At 26.7% G+C, this 25,401-nt stretch overlaps 1 protein-coding gene across 1 annotated transcript; it reads right to left on the bottom strand.

Annotated features, from left to right (window-relative positions):
* Positions 1 to 5,816: 5,816 nt before the first annotated feature.
* LOC129608728 (cadherin-related tumor suppressor) lies at positions 5,817 to 25,194 on the bottom strand. The gene is made up of 8 exons (XM_055520403.1): positions 25,001 to 25,194; positions 20,107 to 20,340; positions 19,779 to 19,980; positions 19,515 to 19,702; positions 18,837 to 19,456; positions 18,337 to 18,647; positions 8,780 to 14,198; positions 5,817 to 8,712 (listed from the first exon to the last, which is right to left on the bottom strand). The coding sequence occupies exons 1-8, from the start codon at positions 25,154 to 25,156 to the stop codon at positions 5,979 to 5,981; spliced, it is 9,864 nt and encodes a 3,287-aa protein (XP_055376378.1). The 5' UTR covers positions 25,157 to 25,194; the 3' UTR covers positions 5,817 to 5,978.
* Between the last annotated feature and the right edge of the window lie 207 nt (positions 25,195 to 25,401).

The raw sequence follows: 25,401 nt of genomic DNA on the forward strand, positions 1-25,401 counted from the left end.
TAGATTTTAAATAACTTGTACTAACAGTCAATCGATTTTTTATTATTTTATTCATTTAGAATTTTTAAGAAGTAAATAAAATTAAATTTGGCCTTTTCCGAAATTGAAACGTTCGTCTATTATAGCTATTCTATTTTAAGACGCACAGCAGGCGAACAGACGATGGCAATGAGTTCACAAATACTTTCTTATTAAAAACATTTTTTTTAAATTGAAAATTTTGAGCATTTGGTGCCCTGATATCTGTCCCCTACATATTAGATATGTAGATGGGTATAAAAAATTGGTAACGTATTTTTAATTTAAGTCAGTGATTTTTAATGATAGAGGAACATTATAATGGAAAATTATTGAAAAAATGAAATTATTTTGAAAATATGGTGTGAGCAGAAATTGCGTTTGTCGAAAGTAATCTTATTATTTTAAATTTTACTGATATTTATGTACAATATACATCTTTAGTTTCAATAAACACTTGTAAATTTTTAAAGGGCGAAAACCCATACACTCAAAATACTCAAATGTAGTCCATATTTCATTTATGAGCTAGCTAAATGAATTCTGTTTGAAAAAGAAAATTTTTGAATTTCTCATACTTTCCTAAAAAAATTCAGGTCAAATAATTTTTTCTATAAAAATAAACATTCTCATATAATATGTTTAATTAAAATATGTTTTTATTATATTATAAAATCAAAGAGAAATAAATCATAAATTATTATATTATGTACCTAATTTTGTTTTACTCACAGGCAAATATAGGCGACTAAGGAAAGAAAGCCTCAAATTTTTTCATATTTTCTAATAAAATAATTTATTTAATATAAAAAAATATTTTATGCATAATTATAATAAAAGTGCCAAATTTCACAATTTACTTAAAATATAATTTTTTTTGTTTTTGATATTTTATATCGAGATTCAGTTAATAAAATTGTATTATAGAAGAAGTAACACATTTCACACATAAATAATTTCATTTGCATGCCTTGTAATTACTTGAACTATAAAAGAAAAAAACCTATACTATGCATTAAAACAAATATTTTCAGTTTTTATTGGTCGAAAAAAAAAACACAAATTGGAGCAAAAAACAACAAAAATATTAAATATTATAAAATTGTGAAAAAAATATCATTGTTCTAAAGCAAAAAAAAAAAAAAAGAAAAAGAAAAACATAAATTTTTTACACGCAAAAATACCGCGAAAAAAAAACTTTCTGTTTTAATAGTATAGAATATCCTTTTCATTGAACTTAGTGTATAATATTAAAGTCCTTACTGAAGGGTAAAACATAAAAGAATTTGAAAAATTCAAAAACAAGAAAAAAAAGAAGTGAAAATAAGGCAAAAATTTTTTATATATATTTTTGTTTTTTGAATTTCATAAAATAAGTTGTAATGCAAAATGTCATAATTTCAAAATTATTTAGCGTTTTTTTGTTTTTATGTTTAGTTTCTTGTTTATACATTTGGAATAGTGTGATTTCAGGATATTATAGGTTAAAGACCATATATGATAAAATAAAATGACCTAAATTGAAATAAATTGCTGATAAAGTAATAAAAATGTTTTTAAAGTTACAAAAGAAAAAAAGTAAAAATACAATAAATAGTACCCATACCCTTATGGTTTAAAGTAGATTTTTAGGGAAAATTGGGAACGGAAAATATGTGAAAATGGAATGAGAAATCGAGTAAAGAAATTTCTTTTAAGTAACTACAATGGCAAATATACCTAAAATCAGTCTAAAGTAGTTTTTAAGAGAGATTGTTTTGTATTTTAATAAAATTGTATAAAAAATTCATATATTCTATATGAATTATAAGGACGCCCATTTAAACCTCGACTATGAATATCTATATCAAAAACTAAATAGACTAGATAATTGTAGTTTATTAAATTTATTTATCATTTAGTGATTGTATTTTACAGGGTGGTCAGATTAGTTAATTTTTAAAATTGTATAAATAATAAAAATTTATTGAGAAAAAATCAGTTTTATTACACTAGCTCACAGAAGAAAATTATAATCAGGGGTTTTGTGATATAATAAACGAAAAAGGCAAATAATATGCAAGTCTATACAATGAGCATATAGCAAATTAATCAAGTTTTAAATTTTTGCCGATAAAATTACATTTGAATAAGAAAGTTTATGTGGTCACCTTAATTTGGTGATTTCGTATATGATTTTGACGAAATTTTTAATATATAATTTTATTTCGGGTGTGCAACAGATTGATCAAATTACGGGATATGTTACGGGTCGATTTTACATATTTTTGCCCACATAAAGAGAAATAATCAAATTAATTTTCTTAAAATTTAATATATAAATTCAGAATGAACTTAAAAATTTTTTGTCATAATATCAAGACATAATATTGTGCAACATTTTCGTTAAACTAGACGATATACGTTGGCTTCGGTTATAGGTTGACTACATAAGATTTTTTAATTTTTTCGGAGAATTTTATAGTTTTTTTCTTAATATAGATATTAAAAATCATCCAAAGACAAAGATAGGCTTACCCAAACTGTCAACAAACATATCAATAGTGATGGGTTTGTTGATATACTTTAAACCCAACCTAAAACGCACGTGGTTGGTCATAAACTCCCAAAACTAGTCAAATTGACTAACCATTAGTTGTGCCCTATCTGAGATTTTGTGTCTATATTTACTGAGGGAAGGCACGGAAGTGCTGTCATAATCCTCTGGCTAGCTCGAGAGGTCTTGTTCGTTTCAGTCTTTTTGTCCAAAAACTCTCCTCTGTAAGTTGAGAGGCCTCGACATTTGTATGCTGTACCAGACGCGTCCTATCTTTCATGTCTACTACAATAAATTTTTGTTTGTGAAATTTACATGTACAGATTTACTTTCATTTAGCCTTATTTTCCATGTATTTGTTCGCATTTACTAGTACTCGTATTGTCACTTGCTTCCTGTAATTTTTTTGTTCATTCATCACTGCCAATATTGCTGTATCGTAGTTTTCGGATAATAATCAAAATATTTTTAGTTCTGATGTTGTACTTTAATAATTTTCTTATTTTGGAAAAAAAACGCCAATATTTAATAATTTTTAATAATAATGAATTTATTTTACTTACAAAATTAAAACTTAAAATATAATATTTAATTTGATTTTTACAGAAAAAAGCCGATTTTTTATAAATACTAAATTTTATTTTAAATTATTTTTTTTTTTCACTTTTAATTCATACACTTACTGAAAATCCTTTTATATAAATTTAATTATGAAAATTCTATTTTTATTAAAATTGTTTACAGTTCTTTTTTATGTTTATGGGGAATATTTATATTCTAGAAAACCAAAAACAGTATTTAATTTAAAATTATTAAAATGAAATTGTGGGCATTTAATATTCTTTTATATAAAATTCTAATACTATTCAGTCTTCCCTCTTTTATTTTATATGGCAAGTGAATTAAAATATTTTTTTATGTTTTTACGGATTCTTTTATGGCTTCGTTTTTATACTTTATAATATTTTTTTTTTTTATAAAAAACAGCAATTTGTATAAATATTTGATAATTCTTTCCTATATATCGTTCCTTTAATAATTGCATAAGTAATATATAGTAAAAATATTTCTCTTCTATACAAGTAGTACTTACAATATCGTTTATGGAAGTATACAAGTATTTATAACGTATAAAATTGAGCTCGTATTGATAAAGAATAAAATATGAAAAAAATTATTTATTGAATTATTGTTTTTGTCAAATAATTTTATACGGAGCCGGTAAAGTAAACTTTTGATAGATTTAACTTGAATTAGAAACTTAAAATTTTGCTCATGATTTTTAACGGAAAAGCTCATGATTTTTAGCTCATTAAAATTTATATTTTTTAGTCGTTTAAGATAAAACGAAGTTAATATTTCAGAAAAAAATCAATGTGCAAATGAATTATTGTGGATGTATTCAAGAAATAAGCTTATAAGCAATCAAAATAGCATTTTTTAAACGATATCTTTCATTTTAGCAATTTCCATTAAATTGTATGATTTTAAATGAAATAATTTTGATATTAATTAATTTAAATTATATAAGGCTTATAAAAAAAATACGGTCACAATTTTGTTTTCTTTGAAAATACATATTCGTAGGCAGTAAATTAAAATTAAATTGTATTAAATAATTCAATTTATTAATATTAAAATTAATTAATAAAATGAACTTTTTAATACAAAACTTTTGTATAATAAAGGTAAATGCAATTTTGAATTAAAATTACGATATAAGGTTAATGTACGATAATGTAAAGAATTTGTAAATTTTTCATTATAATTATTTTTTGATGTAATAGTGTAGATTATTTTAAAGTAAGACGATTTTCAGTAGTGTTAAAATTAATTTTTTTCATTACTAAATTATCGTAATGGCGAAAAAGGATTTTGTTTTTTTTTTTTTTTGAAAAAATAATTTTTTTTATGTTTACATAATATGTGTAAATTATATATATATATATATATATATATATGTATGTATAGCACTTTAAAATATTTGTTTTTGTTCTCTTTGTAATTATATAATTATAATATTTTATTAAAGTATAAGAAAATTTTTTACTTAAAATAACATTAAATACAAAATACATTTATGTAAAGATTTCGTTTTATACATTTAGTTTCACTTCATTTTTTGTATATTTTTTTCTTTATTGTTATTAATAATTTTAATTTAGATAATTTTTTTTTATTAATTTTAAGTATAATCTAAATTTTTTTTTTAAATACATAAATATTTAAAATTTTCTTTTACTTTGTGATAAATTGATTTTTTTTTGTCTAGACTATTCACTTTAATAACACATTTTATTTTAATAATAAGGATTTGAAAAATTCGGTAATTAAAAATGAAGAAAAATTAAATACCTAACCAATATTACTGAATTTAGGAATTTATCCTTATTCTTTAAGAAATAGCATTAAAATTTTTACAATATATAGATATCTGAAAAGTAGCATATATAGAAGAAGTAAGTGGTAATGAAAAAATTAAGCACCTTTGGCATTTCGCAAAAAAAAAAGCAGTGCTCTATTTATTAGACGATTGTATTTGTTTCAAGTTATTTTTAATGTACATTATATGTATGATAAATTAAAATTGTTTTTAGAGAAAATTTTTAGAATACATAATCTAAACCGATAATTTTAAGTTTACTTAAATTCAAATGACCAATTGTAATATTTTTATTGCTGCAAGTACAATAAAATTGCTATTTAATAAGTAAATTGATGAAATATTTATAAAGAATTAGTATAATTTAAAATTATTATAAAGAGAATAAATTTAATATTATAATAATTTAGAGCTTTTATGTAAAGAACATAATTATAGAAAATAAATATAAATTTAGATAACAAAGTAGTGTTTTAAATAAATCGAATGCGAAAAGACTACAAAATTCTAATAATTTTATATTTTAGAGATGATTTTGAAAACATTAAATTATTATTATTTGTACATAAGATATCAACCATTTTTAAATTTTTTATTTTTTTTATTTACTTTATTACAAACTTGTAAAATTTAGTTACTTTGCTAAGTTAATTTAAGAGTTTATATAAAAAAAAAAAACAATATAACCTTGATACAAGGTGATCATAATTTATCTGAGTATTAATAATTTTTTATCCTACTTATATAAAAATCATATTTTTTCATTTATATAAATCATGGGAAAAAAAATAAATTTATATAAAACTTATAAGAAAAAAAAAATGCAAAATTTTTTAGTAACTATGGTATTTACAATATTATATAATTATTATGTTTTTTTTTGTTATGTTATAAAGTTAACAAAAATATTGACTAAAATTTCAATTGTTGAAATCTTTTTTTTTTTCAAACAAAATTGAAATAAAAAATTTTTGTTTTATGTACTAGTATATATGTATATATATGTATTTTTTTTTATAAATTTCCTAAAATTAATTTTTTTCAAACATACTCTTCAGATGGTTTCTGTGTAACATTATTTGGTGGTGATCTTAATGATGTTGCTAAATGTTCATCAACGACAGAATCTGGTAGTTGTGCTTTAAACACTCCAACAATACTTTCATAATTAGGACCCCAATTTAATAAATAATCCCATCCTAAAGTTGTTGCTGAAGATGATGGTGCACCATTATTTTGTTTACGATTATATATTCGTCCCATATGTGTTGATATATCATCATCACTAGCTACAAGAGTACTTAATGAGCCACGAAATGATGAATCAAAACCACCGTAAGATGATGATGGAGCTTGTGGTATTGGTGTTTTATTTGAACCATTTGTACTATTTATTTGTCGTCGTTCATCTTCTGTTGTTTTTTTATTATATTTATTACCATTTAAACTATTATTATCATATTCAATTTCAGAACATGTAAAACTATCGTTACCGCTTTCATCAGTTGAAGTTGAACTATGTTCATCTACATCAACAGTTGAATGATGTACACTTAAAGATAAATGATGTCCAGCATTTGGTACACGTGGTGCTTCACTACTACTCGATACTGCATCAAGTGTTGAAACTAAACTAGATGTTCTTGGTCTTGCATTTAATCTATCAATTTCGTCAGCAGTTAAACCCATTGTTTCTTGTGAATTTACAGTTGGAACGCTAGGATTTTTGCGACTTGCGCTTGAACTTTGACCAGATAATTGTGACATTACGGGACTATTTAAACTTCTTTCACTATTACTATGTAAAACATCTTTACCTACACCACCTGAACTGGATGTAGTCGCTAATAAAGCGGTTTGAAGAGGTTTCCCAGATATATCGTGCAGTGTTAAAATTCTAGGTTGTTGTGAACTTAATTCAGAACTAGGAGATAATCGTGCTAATGGTGTACTTTGATGTTGTCGTGGTGTACTTGATGCTGATTTATTGCCCTGAGGTGGCACTCTAGGAACAAATGGAGCAGCATGATGTGGTGAATGACGGTGTTGCTGCTGTGTTGCTGATTGATGCTTATGGTGAGCAAAAGATGCAATCGGTGGAGTTGTTGTTTTATATTTACGTACCCCGCCACCTTCTCTATAACCTTTATAGTGATAAACAATATCTATATCCGAAGGAGCTATAGAACTTGCGTTTTCCAGATCATAATGTTCTGGATATTCAGAATTTAAATCAACAGCTCCATTTTGTAAATCACGTGGATGTAGTTGTTGATTTGGTGGCGGTATAGGCTGATGATGTTCATCTCTATGAGGTGGATTTTTACTTACAACTTCCCTCTCAATTATGTCTGGACGTTGAGTTCGTTGATGTTCTCCCGAATTAATATCTCTCTCCTTAAATTTCTTTGATATTAGTTCAGGGCCTACCAAGTGATGACCTTCGCCGCCTCTTCGTATGATGTCATTATTTTCTACGTGGTATCCGACATTAACATCACCACTGTGTATATTTCTTGTTATGACACAGTCAACCCCAGATGACATAATTCCATTTGTTATATGAGTTGAACCGTGACTTGTTTTTGCTTGTAATACATGCCCACCACCAGGTCCACCACATTTTTCTTTTTGTTGTTTTCTAACACGAAAAACCACAAAAGAAACTAAAATTGCAACTAATAATATTATGAAAAAAACAATAACTAAAGTTATTCCAATGCTTAGGGGATCTGAAACTTGAGCTACATCAACACCAGCAATGTCTAAGCAACCTTGAAAAACACTTCCCCTTGTTAATCGTTCAAAAAATACACTTCCAGATCCATTAAATGGTTGAATTTCGTTATTAATTGTAAAATTAGCTAAACAACCTTGAAATGTTTGCACCATAGAACTTTCTGAGTTAATATATTCTCTTCGAACACCTCCAATTGAAAGCATTGTTAAGTATGGGTCTAAGAAATCATGTACACCTGCCGCGTCTAATTCTTCGCCAACTTCTGAGTTATCAATTAAAATTCTTAGAACTCTATTTTCAACAAATAAAGTAACGTTATGCCATTTTCCATCTGATATTGTTTCTGGGTTATTAATAGTCATATTGACTGCAGTTGTTTGCTTAGAATTGTAGAATAATTTTCCATTTCTAATTTCAACTGAAGTAAAATATTTATTTGTAGCAGCGAAAAGTAGTAAGCCATTTGATCTAACAGTTTTGAAAAGTAAACTCATACTTTTTGGTGGATCGTAGACTTGCGATAAAGCAGTAATATTACTATTATCTATTGTAAAACGCCTACGACGCTGAGCCACTTCTACATCATAAGACCAAATATTATTTGTATGGTATAAATTATCTAAAAGCTGCATTCTTCGATGCTTTTCTGAGATTTTAAACTCCAAAAATCCTCCGTCACTTAATGAAATTGGTTCTAATGAGTTAAAACAATCTGGAGATAATAGATGAGCACCACATCGACATAAAGCTGTGTTCCAGCGATCAATGCATGTTCCGAATGAGCCACAAACTGATTGGGTTGGATCATCAGGCAGACCTTGTGCACAAGGGCCTCCACTATTTTTTCTGTTGCAAGTAGAAAGAATACCCCGTGATTGAATTGGATTACTTAAGTTAAGGGTGCGACCGTTAATTGAAACACTATGAACACACCCAACTAGATCATCTGAATGAATTTGACCAGGCCTTTCTAATACAGGATCCGCTGTTATGAGACCTCCAACTAGAAGAGGCTGTTTGTTGAAATTTAAAGTCCTAAAACAAAAATTTTTTTGTAGAAATCTATTTTCCATATTGTTAAATTAGTAATCAATTTACTTACCCTGTAGGTCCAATATCATCAGCATAGCACTGACTATCTCCTGGTTTACATTCTTGACAAACATCACCGTTTTCTATACATTTTGAAACGCTGAGCGAAATTAATTTTCCGTTTCTCGTAGCAGTAATTTTATGCCAACTTCCATCTGCCAAATTTTTATTCCAATCAGACCTCCGATTTTCATCACCAATAGTAACAGAAGTTATGGCTGTTCTCGATCCACCAAGGGAAAATGTTGCTTTTCCCTTCACTAGTTCTAATGCAATAAAGTCAGATCTTCCACCACTTTGTTGACCATAATTGTACAGCAATAAGGCATCTTGTTTTGTAGTGGCGAAAATAATGCTGATATCATTAGTACCTGTATCAAGCGATGGAAAGCTCATATAAGAAAGTTCTTGAAAACCAAATGTTGTTTTTTCGCAATGTCGACCATAACGCCCATCGACGCAGTTGCATTTATAACCAGGTTTTAAATTGACACATAAACCATCATGCATGCATGGGTTTGGTCTGCATGAGTCGGTTAAGTATTCACAATTATTTCCTCTATAGCCTGGTCTGCACAAACAAAAGTACGACACGCCATCAGGGCTTGCTTGGCATGACCCGCCGTTTTTGCAAGGATTCTGTTTACATAAATCTCCTTTTTCCAGGTGGCAATAACGACCTTCTCGATTTACCGGACATATACATTGAAATTCTCTTCCTTGCTTACGGCATTCGGCATTGGCTTGACAAGGGTTTGGTGAGCATGGATCTTGCTTTTGTTCGCATTGTTGTCCGACAAAGCCCTCAGGGCATTTGCAAATAAAATCATGAGCTATTGGCGGTGCAGAAAAAATTAATTTTTTGCTATCAATGATGTTGTAAAACATTTCGGGACTGTCATTATAACGCATCGATTCTGTACACACACCATTATTACTACAAGTGTTGGAACTTTTTCCAGAGCACGGGGAATAACCAATGATAACATTTTCGGGTTGCAATTGGAGTAATTTTACCAATGAGTCATGCTTAATGTTTAGTCGTTCTACAACATAAGATTTGGGGCGATAATTCAAATTGGCTGCTCTTACAGCTATATAAACTTCAAAACTGGTGGTATTGTCAAGTTTTCTTATATTGTAAAGCACTAATTGATCCCCATATTCTAAGGAAGATTTAATTAATTCAATGAAATTGTGATAATGCATTGATAGAAAACTCTCAGCTGTTACGTTTTCTATACGAATTGTTACAGAATTTGCAATGGTACCATTGTCGAATGAACTGAATTCTATGCTTACAGTTGATGAAACATCGCCATGTAGTCCATCGTTTCCAAGAATGGAATACGTATAACTGACATCAGGATTTATTTTTGACGTTGAATATAAATCACATTTACTTGGTATTGTAAAATAGTTATGAAAATTTGGACTTCCATTGTTTGAATTAAGACGACATTTATAATCTCCAACTATATCAGGATCATTTGGATGTATATCTGCAATTTTAGTATTTGGAACATTTCTATTTAAAATCATCACCATTACAGTTACGGATCTTGGTGAAGATGGGTTGTCGTTTTGATCTAAAACATTAACGTTAACTATATGTTGAGATCTCATTTTAGGAGTGCCATTATCCTCAACTTCGATTTTAAATTCAAGTTTTGGCGTTGTTTCTCTGTCGACACTTTGTAGAGTTCTCACTAAGCCAGTATATTTGTCCACATTCACAAACGATCTATGTTTACCTCCGGTCAAATAATATGTAAATGGGCCACCATTTGGAGGGAGATCTGGATCACTAGCCTGAAGAGTCATAACTGATGTTCCAGTAGGTTCATTTTCAGATATATATCCTATTAAATTATTTGGTTCAAAAATAGGGCCATTATCGTTGACGTCCTGAACTTGTACTTTTACCATTGCTGTACCAGTTTGCGGTGGAAGTCCAGTATCTATTGCTCCAATAATTAAGTTATATGTATCGGTTTTTTCTCTGTCCAATTGATTAGCTGTTTCAATTTCGCCTGTCTGAGGCTCAATTTTAAAAGCTTGATTTATGTTTCCATTGATAATGGAGTAACTGAATTGATTGTTTTGTGGCCGAATATCTTTGTCAATAGCTTTAACTTGTACAATTTTAGTACCAATCGACACAGATTCAGATACTTTTGCTGTGTATTCTGGTTGTGTGAATTCTGGCGGATCGTTTCCGTCTTGAATTGTAATAATGACCTGGGCTTCATCAGTGTCGTTCCCACGAATTCCACCTTGATTTTTCGCCATTACTGTTAATACTACTCTACTTTGAGTTTCTCTGTCTAAAATACGTGAAACTGTAATTTTTCCGCTAACTGGGTTGATGCTGAATCCTTTGTCATTGGAAGAGCCCACTAGAAGGTAATATACTTTGCCGTCGTCACCAGCGTCTTTGTCGACCGCTTGAATGGTTCCAACAAATGATCCTATTTCAGAAGATTCTGAAACATCAAAATGAAAAACGGGTTGAATAAATCTGGGAAAATATTCGTTTACACCAACTATATGAACCGTTATTTTGGTTGAATTCGACATTGGCGAATCAGGATTAACTGCTCGTATTTGCAAAGAATACAATTTTTGTTCCTCATAATCGAAGCTGACTAATGAAGTGATAACACCTGTTTTCGAATCTATTGCAAATATATCTCTTCCTGTTCCACCAGTTATAGAATAAAGAATTACTGCATTTTTTGGTGAATCTTTATCTGTGGCTTTAGCTTTGAAGACAAAGCTGTTTCGTGGTTTATTTTCTTCTATATATGCATGATATTCAACTGCGTCAAATTGTGGTGCATTATCATTAACATCCGTCAATATCACAGTCAACATCGCGATTGCTTCTTTTGGACGGAATCCTAAATCTTTAGCAGTAATATTTAAATGGTATTCCTGAACAGTGTCATAATCCAAAGCTTGTGATATTGTAACTGCTCCAGTTTCCGAATTAATTGAGAATTCTTTCTTCTCATTCCCACTTAATATTGAATAACGTATTATGCCATTAGGGCCGTGGTCCTGATCTGATGCACTTACGGTTAATATTGTTGAGTTTATGGGTTCGTTTTCTGGAACTATTACTTGATAACTGAGAGCTGTAAATTGAGGTGTATATAAATTTTCTCCAGAAACAATTAATTCAACAGAAATTTCATCATATTTGGGTGGTACACCATGATCTGTAGCACGAACATTGATAACATAGAGAGTATTGTCCATTGCAATAATATTTCTGGAAACGGTAATCCAACCATCATGTTTGTTAATAGAGAACCATGAGGAGCCATTTCCACCAGTTATCATATAATCGATTTCAGCATTTACACCATAATCTAAGTCGTCAGTAGCTTCAACACGGCTAACTTTTTGACCAACTTTAGCGTTTTCAGGTACTGGTGATAAATATTTATTTTTAGTGAATTTTGGTTGGTTATTGTTGGCATCAACAACATTTAAATTGACTAAGCATTCAGAATACATTGGTGGCTTTCCATTATCTGTTGCTAAAACATTCAATGAATATGTATTTTCGGGGGATGATTTTATCTGAGAATGTTTAAATTGAATTGATCGTTTCGTAAATATTTCTCCAGTTGCCGGATCGATAATAAAGAAATCTGATGGCTGTTTAAAAGAGTATGATATGACGGAGTTCGGGCCCTGTTTATCACGATCTGTTGCGATCACTTGTCCAACAAATGATGTCGCTGTTTGTAATTCAGGGAAACTAAAACTATAATAGTTATGTTCAAATTCAGGTGCGTTATCATTTTGATCTTGTATTGTAATTGTTATTGGAGTATCTGCTCTCCATGCACCGTCAGACGCTGTAACTTTCAATATATATTCATCTTGTATTTCTCGATCTAGATTTCCAGAAACAGTCACGTTTCCAGATATTGAATCAATAGAAAATTTATTTCCAGGATTTTGAGCAAATGTATATGACACATTAGCATTTATGCCAACGTCAAGATCGGATGAAGTAACTTTAATAACAAAACTACCAATCTCAGCATTTTCTGTAACGTTAACGCTAAATAATCGTGTAAATCTCGGTGGATTATCATTTTTGTCTAAAACTTTAACAATAACAGTAGATTTTCCGATTAGTTGTGGCATTCCTTGATCAACTGCTTCTACATCTAGTTCATACATGGCAATATCTTCTCGATCTAATTTTGTTGTTGTATAAATTTCACCAGTATCGGCATCTATTTCGAAAATTCCTTCATGATCATCAATTAAACGATAAGTTAGTTCACTATTAACTCCAGAATCTTTGTCAGATGCTTTTATTTTAATAATAAATTGTGGCGGAGTTTCTTCTTCTAATACCTCAGTATTGTAAAGCATTTTTTCCATTATTGGTGGATTGTCATTTGTATCAGTTACATTTACAATTATTAACATAACACTTCTTAGGGCAGGCTCATCAGAATCAGCAGCTTGTACCCATATCTCATATTGATGCATTTCTTCATAATCCAAACCAGTTGATCCCACCGATACAGTACCTGTGTTTGTGTCAATATTTAGTGCATTACCAACGTTACCACCAGCAAACGAATATTTTATGTTACTTGCACTACCAGTTTTGGGTGATGTTGCTGTAACTTTTGTTATTGTGTGACCTTCTACAACATCTTCTGATAAAACAAATTGTATATTTGATATATAGGAAAAACGTGGAAATAAATTTGCTGGTTGCAATAAAAGTGCTAATTCTGCTGTTGCTGTTTTCCTTTCAATACCTTGATCTTCAGCATGTATCATTAAATTGAAATTAAATCCAAGTGTATCTGATGAAAGTTGTATATTTGTTTTGATAACACCATTTAATTTATTAATTGTAAATATGTTAGCATCACGACCACTTATTGAGTACGTTATTTTACTATTGTCACCTGTATCAATATCTGTAGCTTCAGCTCCAAAAACAAATTCATTCGCCTTTATACGGTCTGGTAAATTAATTTCGAATTTCTTCTTGCTAAATTGTGGTGAATTATCGTTAACATCATCAATTTTAATTGTAATATTTATGGATGTTGAACGTTGTTCAATTGGTGAACTATCTTGTGCTATTAACGTTAAATAGTATATTGATTTTTCTTCTCGATCCAATACTGCTGCTGTTGTTATTTCCCCTGTATTTGAATTTATTTTAAAACGGTCAACTTTATCACCTTTAAGATAATATTTGAGTTTTGCATTTAATCCGGAATCTTTATCAATTGCAAGTGGTTGCAAAATTTTTAAATTTATAGGTGAATTTTCTCGTACTGTCACGTAATATGATTGTCTCTCGAATTCTGGACTATGGTCATTCATATCTTGCACAATTATTTTAACAATTCCAGTACCAGTTAATGGGGGTGATCCTAAAATTTTAAAAGAAAAAATATGGTTTATATTATATTTATCAATATATATATATTCTTTACGTATGTGCATATGTTAGGAAAGCAAATAGCTATCTTAAATCAGTACTTTTGTATTTTCCATGTGCAATAGGAAAATACAAAAATAATGAATGTTCTTTCTTTTACTAGCAAATAAAATTTTTTTTTTGTTGGTTATTATTTAAAAGTTTGACATGACATTATCTTTAAAGTCATTGTTATTTTTTTTTTTTGTATAAATATGGGTAAAAGAACGTTCGTATATCGCATGTATTGTAACTAATTTTGAAGGAAATATTAAATTCAAGTATCGCCATATCATATCGCTGATGCGATGATGGTTTCACATTATTTCTGATCTCTAATAATAGAATATTGTCGTTGTTATTGCATTTTTTAGGAAATTAACGAGCTCTTAATAAGCGTGTAAATCGCCTACAAAATTTTAACTTTCATGAGAGTTTATTGTCGTTAATAACATTAATTTCGTGAGGTTAAAAGCGCCTACAATGTTTAAGCTTTTTATCTCTTATTCTAGCATTTTATCTTATTATTTTGCTGTTAATTTTTTGTATTGTTTTATTTTGATAGTGATGGCTTTTGTTTTTCTTATGAAGGTTTTGGTTTTTGTTTTTGTTTTGTTGTCTATTACCGCCCTTTAAGAATTTTTTTTTTTAGATGAGGATAATATATAAACAGAGTGGACATACAATTTATTGGTATATGATTTATCTCTGAAATAACATAGCATAAAATCAAATAGTGCACAGCAGAATGCGAAACAAACGATTTTGTTTTTGGTTTGGCTTATTGCTGTTATTATTTTTTAGTTGTTGTTTGTTCTTTTTGAAATTTATAGTTCAAGTAAAAATGCTATAATTTTTTTGTTTTTGCTTTTTTTTTTAAATTTTTTTTTAGTAGAAATAAATTTTATTTTTTTCGTTCGTTTAGTTTTTTCATTTCCGCGTAGAAAAGACAAAAAGACAATTTCAGTTCAACTGATATGATCAGAGAAGAAAATACAACAGAAAGTTGATTTCAGTTAACTTTGCGCTATAAAAAGCATCTTTTTAGCTTGTTAGTGAGCAACAGCAGCATACAGAAATGAAATAAGAAGAAAATGTGCGCAAAAGTTTCTGTTGTTAAACTTTTTTTTTGTATTTTTATGCATTTCTTTCTATTTTTATGTAATATAACCGCGTGTAATCAAGATAACATTTTACGAATATGAAGAAAATGCGAAAAACTTTCAACATCAACTCTTCAAAAATGAAGAAAAGAGACACATATATGTACATAATGTGCATACCAAATGCAGCATAAAAAGGAAGATAGAAAGAGAAATAAAACAAATTCAAAAAAAGATAAAAAAAAATGAATATTCTATTTTGTTGTTGTTGTTTCGTTTTTTTTTTTCAGTTTCTTTTTTTTTTGAATTGGTCAACAACATTGATAAACACAACTGTATTTTAGCTGTTAAGGTGGATGCTACTATTTCAATGCCTTGTAAAATATGTACATATGTTTTTGGTGTTATTTCTAGAACATTTTAAGAAATAGATGAGATGAGATGCAATGCGCCACTGGTCTTTTTAGTTATGTGTATAGATCAAACCCAAGTAAATTGGTAAAATCGCAGAAAAACAGGAAAAAAAAAATTAATAAAAATATTTAAAGAGAAACAAAAATAAAAACGTTAAAGAATTTACCGATATTATTATAAAAGTTGCCAGATTGATTTCTTCAAAAAGAAAAAAAATTAGTGTTATTTTCTTTTAAATTGAAATTATCAAGTAAGTGAGCAAGGCTAAGGTGTGGTGTTCAATCAATGTTATAATATACTATAACATGTAAAAGGAATGCAAGGGATTTGGAAATTTAGTTTTAATTAATGCTACGATGATTCAATATACTTGTTTCACTTCCTAATTCAAAGACAAAAGTCGTTGTGTGTGATTTTCATGATTATTTTAGAATTTTATAAAATAAATAAAAGCTCAATGTTCAGGTTCGTCAAATAAATCATGGTCATAAAACTATTGTTTTTGTTTATTTGTTGATTGGATTCCATATAAATCGCCGTAAGTAGCTGCAAGAGTTACCGATTATAAATAGAAACTTGAATGCATTTTACAGAAAAATAAATTAAAAATAAATAAGAAGAAAATACGAAAAAAAGTATGAAAAAAAAAAAAATTGGGGTTGATATTATGCATATGAATTAATATGGCAATTGGAACACGGTGAATCTGGTATCCCTTGTTGTAACAGAGAAAAAAAATGCGTTAAATTGTTTTTGCGTTATGTAAAAACTGCACTTAAAACAATAGAGATTAATAATGCCATTTCATTTTAGTAACAATTTCTTGTCTTTTTTTTTTGTTCATTTCTCTTTATTTTTTTTTCGTGTTATGGTATTGGTAAGGTCCATTTTGCAATGGAATGCATTACAAGTATTGTTCAAAGTATTAAAGAAGCGTTTGCCGTTTCTTTTTATTATTTTATTTTTTCTGTATCGCTTCATATTTTCTATCTAGGCTTATGGCATTTTTTCTTATTATTTTTGCTTTTTTTTTTTTTTGTTAACATACATACAAAATGTATGAACAAAAATGTATACATAAGTTTTGCGTTTCTAATGGTGGGAAACCTTTAAATTATATAGAAATTGTTAAGAGCTGGAAAATTTTTGCTATTGTTTGTAATAAAAAAAAAAAAGAAAGCAGAAATAAATGTACAAAAAAAAAAAAATTAAAATTAAAATTAATAGGCCTTATTTCCGGGTCGAAATAAACTAAATTCTTTTTGGACATATAGTGGAAAATGAAGATTATCAGTACGAAAAATGATTACAACAGTAGAATGAGGTTTTCCATTTATATTTTTGTTGTTGTTACTAAATTCGAAAGGAATTTTTCTTTTTGATATGATAAGCCAAATTGTTATAGAATAATAAAAAAAAATAAAGAAAAATTTCAAATTTTGAATTTTCTTTCTTTTTTTTTTATAATACATAAGTATATTTTTTACATTGTCATTTAAATATTTTAAGTTTTAGCATGTATTTTTATGTAACTGCATGGCAATACTCATACAAAATGCTTACGAGTATTTCACAACTACCTTTCTATTTTATTTAAAACAAAAATTTACATTTATTAGTAAAAATAAAAACAAAAATTAACAAAAAAAAAATTAAATGTAGAATAAAAAAAAAGTTATAATGAAAATCTTGATTTTGAAAGAGAAATTTTTTTTTGTTTAAATTAAATAAAAATAAATTATTCGAAATATTAATAATATTTAATGGTTATGACATACAAATTATCATAATAATTATATAAAATACTAATTGAATGACACTCTCAGCATGGAATTTTAAAATCTTATAAAATTTTCATTTCTCCTTTTGTTTTTGTTGTAATTTCTTATTAATCACAAAAAAATCTGTATTTAAAATAATTTAAAATTAAAATTAAAATATTGTAATTAAAAGAGAAAATTTCTTTAATTTCCGATTAAGATAAAAATCAGTCAAATTATTATTAATTGTTTTTTGATTTTTTAAAATTTTATTCAAGTAAGAATTGCTTTTTTTCGAGCTAGCTATACGAAAAATTCTCTTTTTTAAATTATATGAGGCATTTAAAGTTCATTAAGAGTTGAAGTTCACAATGCTAACGTGAATGAAAATAATATATAATTCACAATTTTTAATTATTAACAAAATGTTATTATTTTATTTTGGAATAAACCGACTTTTATGCAATATTTTACATTAGTTTATAATTATTTGTATTTTGTTAAATTTCAATATAATTATTAAATATTATTTGAAACTAAAATTCATTGAAATTCATTGGAAATGTCATATAATTTTATATAAGTTTATAACTGTAAAATTTTACTTTAACATAATAGTTTTGTAATTAATTATTAGAGAATTTTATTGGCAAAAATTGAATGTATAGAAATCAAACCGGTTTATGAATAGACTACAAGACTACAAGTCAAAGACATTTACAACACAATTTATTATTATGTACTACGTTTTTTTTTCTATAAGTTTTGTAATGTATGAGATATAAATGTTATGAAAAATAATTTTTCTACTTACCAGTATCCATTGCAACAATAGTTAAAATATATTCGGATTGCATTTCACGATCTAATGATCTTTGTAAATAAATTTCACCAGTTGATGAATTAATTCGGAATAGATCAGCATCACCTTCCTTTAAAAAATATCGAACTTGATTATTAAATGGTGGTGTATCAGCATCAAATGCTTTAACTTTTATAACATAACCATCATTTGGTGGTATTATATTTTCCATAACTTTAGCTAAATATGGTGAATCTAAAAATGTTGGTGGATTATCATTAATATCGGTAATAACAATTGTTAATTCTGCAGTATCATATCTTCTTAGAATATTACCATTATTATCATTATTATCATTATTATTACCAACATTTTCACCATTTGGTAAAATATTTTTATTTGATATTTTATTATTTTCATTTCTTTTATTTGAAATTTTATTATTTAATTTATTATTTGTATTGCTATTACCAACATTATTTTTACCACCATTTTTACTCCATGCATTCAATTCATTTTCTAATGCTTCTGTTGCACAATCTTCTGCTCGAACCGTTAATACATAACGTGATTTTCTTTCATAATTTAAATTTTTTGCAACACGTATAACACCAGAATCTTCACTTATACTAAAATCACGATTTTCATCACCTGATGCAATCATAAAACGTACACGTCCGTTAGCATCTTCATCTATATCAGTTGCTGAAACTTGTAATACCATTGCTCCAATACTAGCATTTTCAGCAACAGATGCACTATATAATTTTGGATCAAATACTGGACTATTATCGTTTTCGTCAAGAATTTTTATTATGATTTGTGTTTGTGTTGATTTTGGTGGTTCACCACGATCTTTTGCTCTAACATCAATTATATACTTTGATTTTAATTCACGATCTAAATGTCCTGATACTCTAAGAAGACCATCAACAGCTCCTAAACTAAATGGTATATTAGATTCTGGATTAACTAACTGATATTCAATGTATCCATTGCGTCCTTCATCATGATCGATTGCTTTTAATGCCATAACTATAGTATTTAATGGTGTATTTTCAATTATACTTGTTTCATTCGATGAAATAAATACTGGTGATTCATCGTTAATATCTTTAATTATTACCGTTACCTATAAAATATTGCAATTTAATGAAAATTTCGCAAGCCAAAACAAAAATTAAACTTACTTGAACTGTAGAAGAAAGACGTTGTTGTGGTTCCAAGGGGCAATCTTTCGCGGCTATTATCATATTATAGGAATTTTTAGTTTCCCGATCTAAAGTACGTTTTGTTCGTATTGTGCCGTTTTGATCGATATCGAAATCATTTTTATCATCACCCGCAATGATCGAATATTCAATTTGCCCATTAAAGCCTGTATAAAAAACATTATTTAATAACAGCGAAAATTTGATGACAAAATCAAAAATTAAATTATTTATATCGTATACCTGAATCAATATCTGTTGCAGTAACTGTAATAACATTCGTACCAATCGGAACGTTCTCGAAAATTTCGTTCGAATAACTCATAGGATCAAAAATTGGTGCATTATCGTTTAAATCAACTGTATTACAATAAACTGTTATTGTCGTAGATAAACTTGGATGACCATTATCTTGTGCTTGAACTACTAAAATATAATGTTGAACCTAAAAACAGTATGATTTTTGATTTTATTGGCTTGTATCTTAACAGAAATTTAATTTATCATTATAATTACATTAATATTTCTTAAAGTTACAATTTTAAATAATAATATCATAAAAAATAATTACCTCTTCATAGTCTAATCTTGCAGTTAATGTGAAAACTCCAGTTTGAGGATGTAAATTGAATACATCATTAGCCCAATCCGATATTACAGAATAAGTTATAATTGCATTATCACCAAGATCACGATCAGTTGCAATAATTTTACCAACTTGATAACCACGTACTGCATTTTCTGGTACATCAAATGAATATACAGCTTCAGAGAATGTTGGTGGGTTATCGTTAGTATCTGTAACCTAAAATTTGAATAACAAAAAAAAAAGGCGTTAATACCACAATGATAATTTGACAGAAGTTTTTTTCTGTTTTTTTGGTTTATGACTGGGTATATGATTCTAAAATATTAATTTATTAAGAGGAATTTTGATTTATAAAATATTTCATTTGGGTTTTTTGTCCTTCCCAGTTTTTCGAATATTACAATATTATATAAGTATGTATAAAAGTATATAGAATATAGCAATAATGCAATAACAATTAAAATAATTGTTGCTGACCTGAAAATTATTTATTGACATTTTTCATTTTTGTTGTTGTTGCATTATAAGAAGACCAAAATGAATTTGACACATGTTACAAAATTTTAAAGTTTCATGTTTGTGAAAAATAAAAATTTTTGTTATAAAAGATAAGTTGAGAAAACTGCTTTTCTGTTTTATTCTTGCATTCATGTTATCGAACTATAATTCTTAAAAGTATATATACATATGTATGTATTTTTGTACGTATACATAAATTTACATAAGTGCTCATCAATCAATATTCATGAAAGAAATTTTTTTTTCAAAACGGAACTTAAAAAGAATGCAAAATTATCGTTGTTGTTGTTTGTTGCTGTTCTTTTTTGTGTGAAAAAACCATCTTTCTGTATATGATGATGTTTTGGAAGCTTAACTATGTGGTCTTGGTATAGTTAAGCTTCCTATAATTAATTTAAAGAAACCTGTTCTTTCAAAACTAAATTTATTTTTAAATCTGTTATAATTCAATAGTGCTTCTTTCGAAGATTAATTAGATTATTCTATACATTTTCTTATATTTTATTTTTTTTTCTTGAATTTTAAAAGAAGAAAAATGTCATATCCCAAGGCTATAAAAAATATTGTCTTGAAAGGAAAATTAGAGCAATATGTGAACAAAGAAACTTTAAAAAAAAAAAATAAATTTTGATGAAAATGTTACTTTAATGAAGTATTATTATATACATTCATTTATACATACATATATAATTACATATATATACATGCTTCTTTACAATTTACATATTCTCCGTTTCAGTTCTTATATGCACTTCTTTATATTTTATATTTATGTATGCACTTGCATAAAATAAAAATTTTTAATTAAATTATAAAATTACATGGAGTAAAGTTAATTTTTTGAAAAATTTTTATAGTGAGAAGTAGAAAAAGTAAATTTAAATTTTTTTGACATATTTATAATTTAGAGACAATATATTCAATACATACAGTAAAGCCCCAGATGGTTTCACTCCATTTTAATTGATATTTTATTTTTAACTGCACGCATGAATCGCGATTTAAGAGTTTGTATAAAATAATAGGCAAAATTTTGAGTAGAATAATTTTATTGTACTTCGCAGTTAGTACTTTAGCTAGTGTTATATGTATTAAATTAAAGAGAGAATTAATTTTCAGTGATAAAAAAATCACAACGAAAGGAATTTGGAGAATTTACGAAATATTTGAAGGATTTGGAGAATTTTTCAAACATAAAAACTGAAAAGCATCATTTAGAGACTAATTTAATTAATAATTCAAAAATAGATTATGTAAATAAATTGAATTTTGTTGGTCACATTGTCTTACTGGGTGAAATTACTGCATTTAATTAAAATGGTATTTTTTTTGAGCTTAAATGGAATTTTTTGCAAATGGAAAATTTATAATATTGGCGAATCATCTAAAATTATTTCTTGTTATATAAAAAGTTTTAATTTAGCTGATATTTTGCGCAACAACAGCGTACTAACAAATTTTTAATTTTTTAATGTAGATGTCGTAAATCAATAGTTCATTATATTATTTTCAAATCGGCATTATGAAGATTTGAAATAATTAATGATTATAATATAATTTTTGAATTAATTTTTTGAAAGAAAGGAGAATAATTTTTATAAATTTTAAATATAAAATTTTCACATTCCCGATTTTAATAAAGTTTCAATAAAGATTTCTTGATGAAATCGGCAGCTTATTCAATTCACAATATTGATTTAAAACGAATTTGATTAACAGTGCTATTTTAACAATTTTTTTTTTTATTCAAAAAATATCCATTTATTTTTGTCCGATAATGTACATTTAAAAATATTACTATAAATATTATATTTAAGTATACTGTAGAGTTTATGTAAAATAATGTATAGAAATTTTTATAAAAAAAAAAAAATGTTTTTTCTTAAAAACCATTATTAATCGCCTAAAGCTTTAAAATGAAAATAACATAAGAATTTAAAAAATAAAAAAGAAAAGAGCTGAAGCTTAAACGAGTCAATCAAAATGTAACTATATATAAACATTTTATACAAACTTATACATATCTGTATGATGGGTATATATAAAAAATATATTAGAGTTATATTGGTGTACAATTATTTATTATAAAGATCTTTGTTAAATTGTTACCCTTAAGTCAGTTGAAAAGAAAATTTATAAAATATATAATTAATAAACATGTTTAATTTATCAAAATTAGGGATCTGTATTAGATTTAAGAGAGAGAACAAAAAAAGAAGAAGAAGAAAAATTATTTTGTTTTTTCTTTCATATTTTTTCTCAATATATTTTATAAATATTTTGTATATAATTTATAATTTAACAGATTTATATGAATGAAATTTAAGAATCTTTATTAAACATATGTGTAGCTAATTTAAAAAGTAAGAAAGAAAATAAAAAATGTATAGTCAATCAAACCCATGATTTGTAAACTAGCACATTTGCTTTTGAAAATTTCAGTTTAGAAATTGTATTTTTGCATAGCTTTAGAGCTACATATGTATTGAAGAGAATCTATTGAAATAATTCTCTTCTTACCGTATAATTTTGTATAAATTTCGAAGATGTAAAGCAATTTTGTTCTAATATAATATTGATGGATTTGATATCTAAAAGCTGTTGAAATTTTAGAAACATCTAAGTTGCTGAGTAAGAGAAACATTGCTCAAGAAATTATCGAAAAATCTGTTTGAGATAACGGTTAATTTTGAGTGTCAATAAGAAAATGTGACATTTCCTTATAGTAAATTTTAATAGAAAAATTACACATAATTTTTGATTTTCATACAGAATATTTAAATTTCTTTAGCTTTAAACAAAGTAGTTTGTCAAAAATTTGCAATTCCATAATTTTTAAAAGCTGTAACACGGAAGATTCATTAAATGTATTTGTAATTTAATCTTTCTAAAGATTCATGAAAAGATGTACAGGCAAACAAACAGAGTAAAACTAATAGACACATTTTTCTTTAAATTTTTTTTTTTTTGGGAATGTACCATATATGCAAATAATTTTTTATTTTTTCATCATTCATTCTTAAATTAACGTTATTAATTATATTTATAAGATATTAAATAAATTTTTTTTTTGTTGTTGATAATATGCATACAAGGAAATTGAGCATTAATTTTTTTTTTGATAATACTAGGGATATTAAGATAAGAAAAGAAAATCGTTTAAACGTGTTTAGAATTTTGTATATGTCCAACAAATTTGATTTTACAAAAAACATATTTTGTAAGTTTACATTAAAAGTACTTAATAAAAATTATTTTACATTGAAAATAATAAGCAAAAAAAAAAAAAAATTTACATAAAAAATAAATTAAAAATAACGTTTTAAATATGTAAATTTCTTGGATTTTTGATATTATACCGATTAAGGAGAATAATTTCAATTTTGCTAAAGGATAAAAGTACAGAGATACAAAATATCTGATAAAAATAAAAAAAAACTTTATGTAAGTTGACGTTTTCTAAAGATTTTTTATTGCATTGATGAGAATGCGTTTTTTTTTTGGCAATGCTTTTCAAAAATAATGAATTCTTCATTTAGTATGAATTTTATTTTAAAAAAAAAATTGAAAGAATAAAATTTAAATCAATTTTTTAGAAAATTAAGCGTAGCTTTGTAATTTTATTCTAGACGTTTACATGGGTAGCCTGGCTTTCTCCAGTAGTTAATTGGCCTGTCAACAAAAGATTATTAAAAAATCTACGAAAAATCTTTAATATCAGAAGATGTTAGGGGATGAACTTGTAATATAGGGTATGATTCAGTCTGAAAAGGTATATTTGTTAAACAATATCGAATGAAAACTTATTTTAAAAGAAGAGAATTTAAACTTAATTTTAAAAGAAGAGAATTTAAACAAAGAAACTCTTGTTTTTTGAGCGTTAATTTTCTCTCTTACAAAAATTAGTGCGTGGACATCTTTTGTTACAAAACTTTACAATCGATCATAGCAACGATTTGTGAAATGGCATATCTTGCTTCTGTAATTTGAGTGAGAAATTCACAACATTAAAAAATGTACAGATTTTATTACATAAAATTATTTACTTTTGATCAATTTATTTTTGGGAAATTAATAAAAGAAGAAAAATTTAAGTAATTAAAAAAAAATAATTTACCATGTGTAATTCAAAAACTCTTTATAGTTTTAGTAGCATGGTTTACTGTCAATAATTGAAATTTTTAGAGTCTTGATTAGCTATTCTTTGATTGAGCATATTCAAAATATTTAGAAATTTTATTCAAATAAAATTTTTTTTGGTCAGGAACTTTCATAAATAATAACAAATAAATATGCAAAATGAAATGGGTACTTAATTAATACTTTAATAATAGTTTCTAATTAATAATTTAATTACCTGAACATTAACTATTGTTTCAGAACTTTGAATACCATCTGTTACACGAATTTTTATTTTATAAATTTCTTTTGATTCTCTATCTAATGCATCACGTAATATTAATTTTCCAGTATCTGGTTCTAAAATAAATTTTCCATCATCTCCATCAATCATTGTATATGTTAAAGTTCCTTTAATATCTGGATCATATGCTCTTATTGTTGCAACTGAATGTCCAACACCAGAATCTTCACTAACATTATAAATCAATGGTATATCACGAAAAATTGGTGGACTATCATTTTTATCTAAAACAGTGACTTTTACCTGAAAAATAATAAAAGAAAAAATTAATTAAATTTAGCTATGATTTTATTTGATTTTGTAAAAAAATTAATATATTCCAACACAGAAAATAA

This window comes from Condylostylus longicornis, unplaced genomic scaffold, assembly GCF_029603195.1.
Source record: "Condylostylus longicornis isolate FDR11 unplaced genomic scaffold, ASM2960319v2 ptg000034l, whole genome shotgun sequence".
Classification (NCBI taxonomy): Eukaryota; Metazoa; Arthropoda; class Insecta; order Diptera; family Dolichopodidae; genus Condylostylus; species Condylostylus longicornis.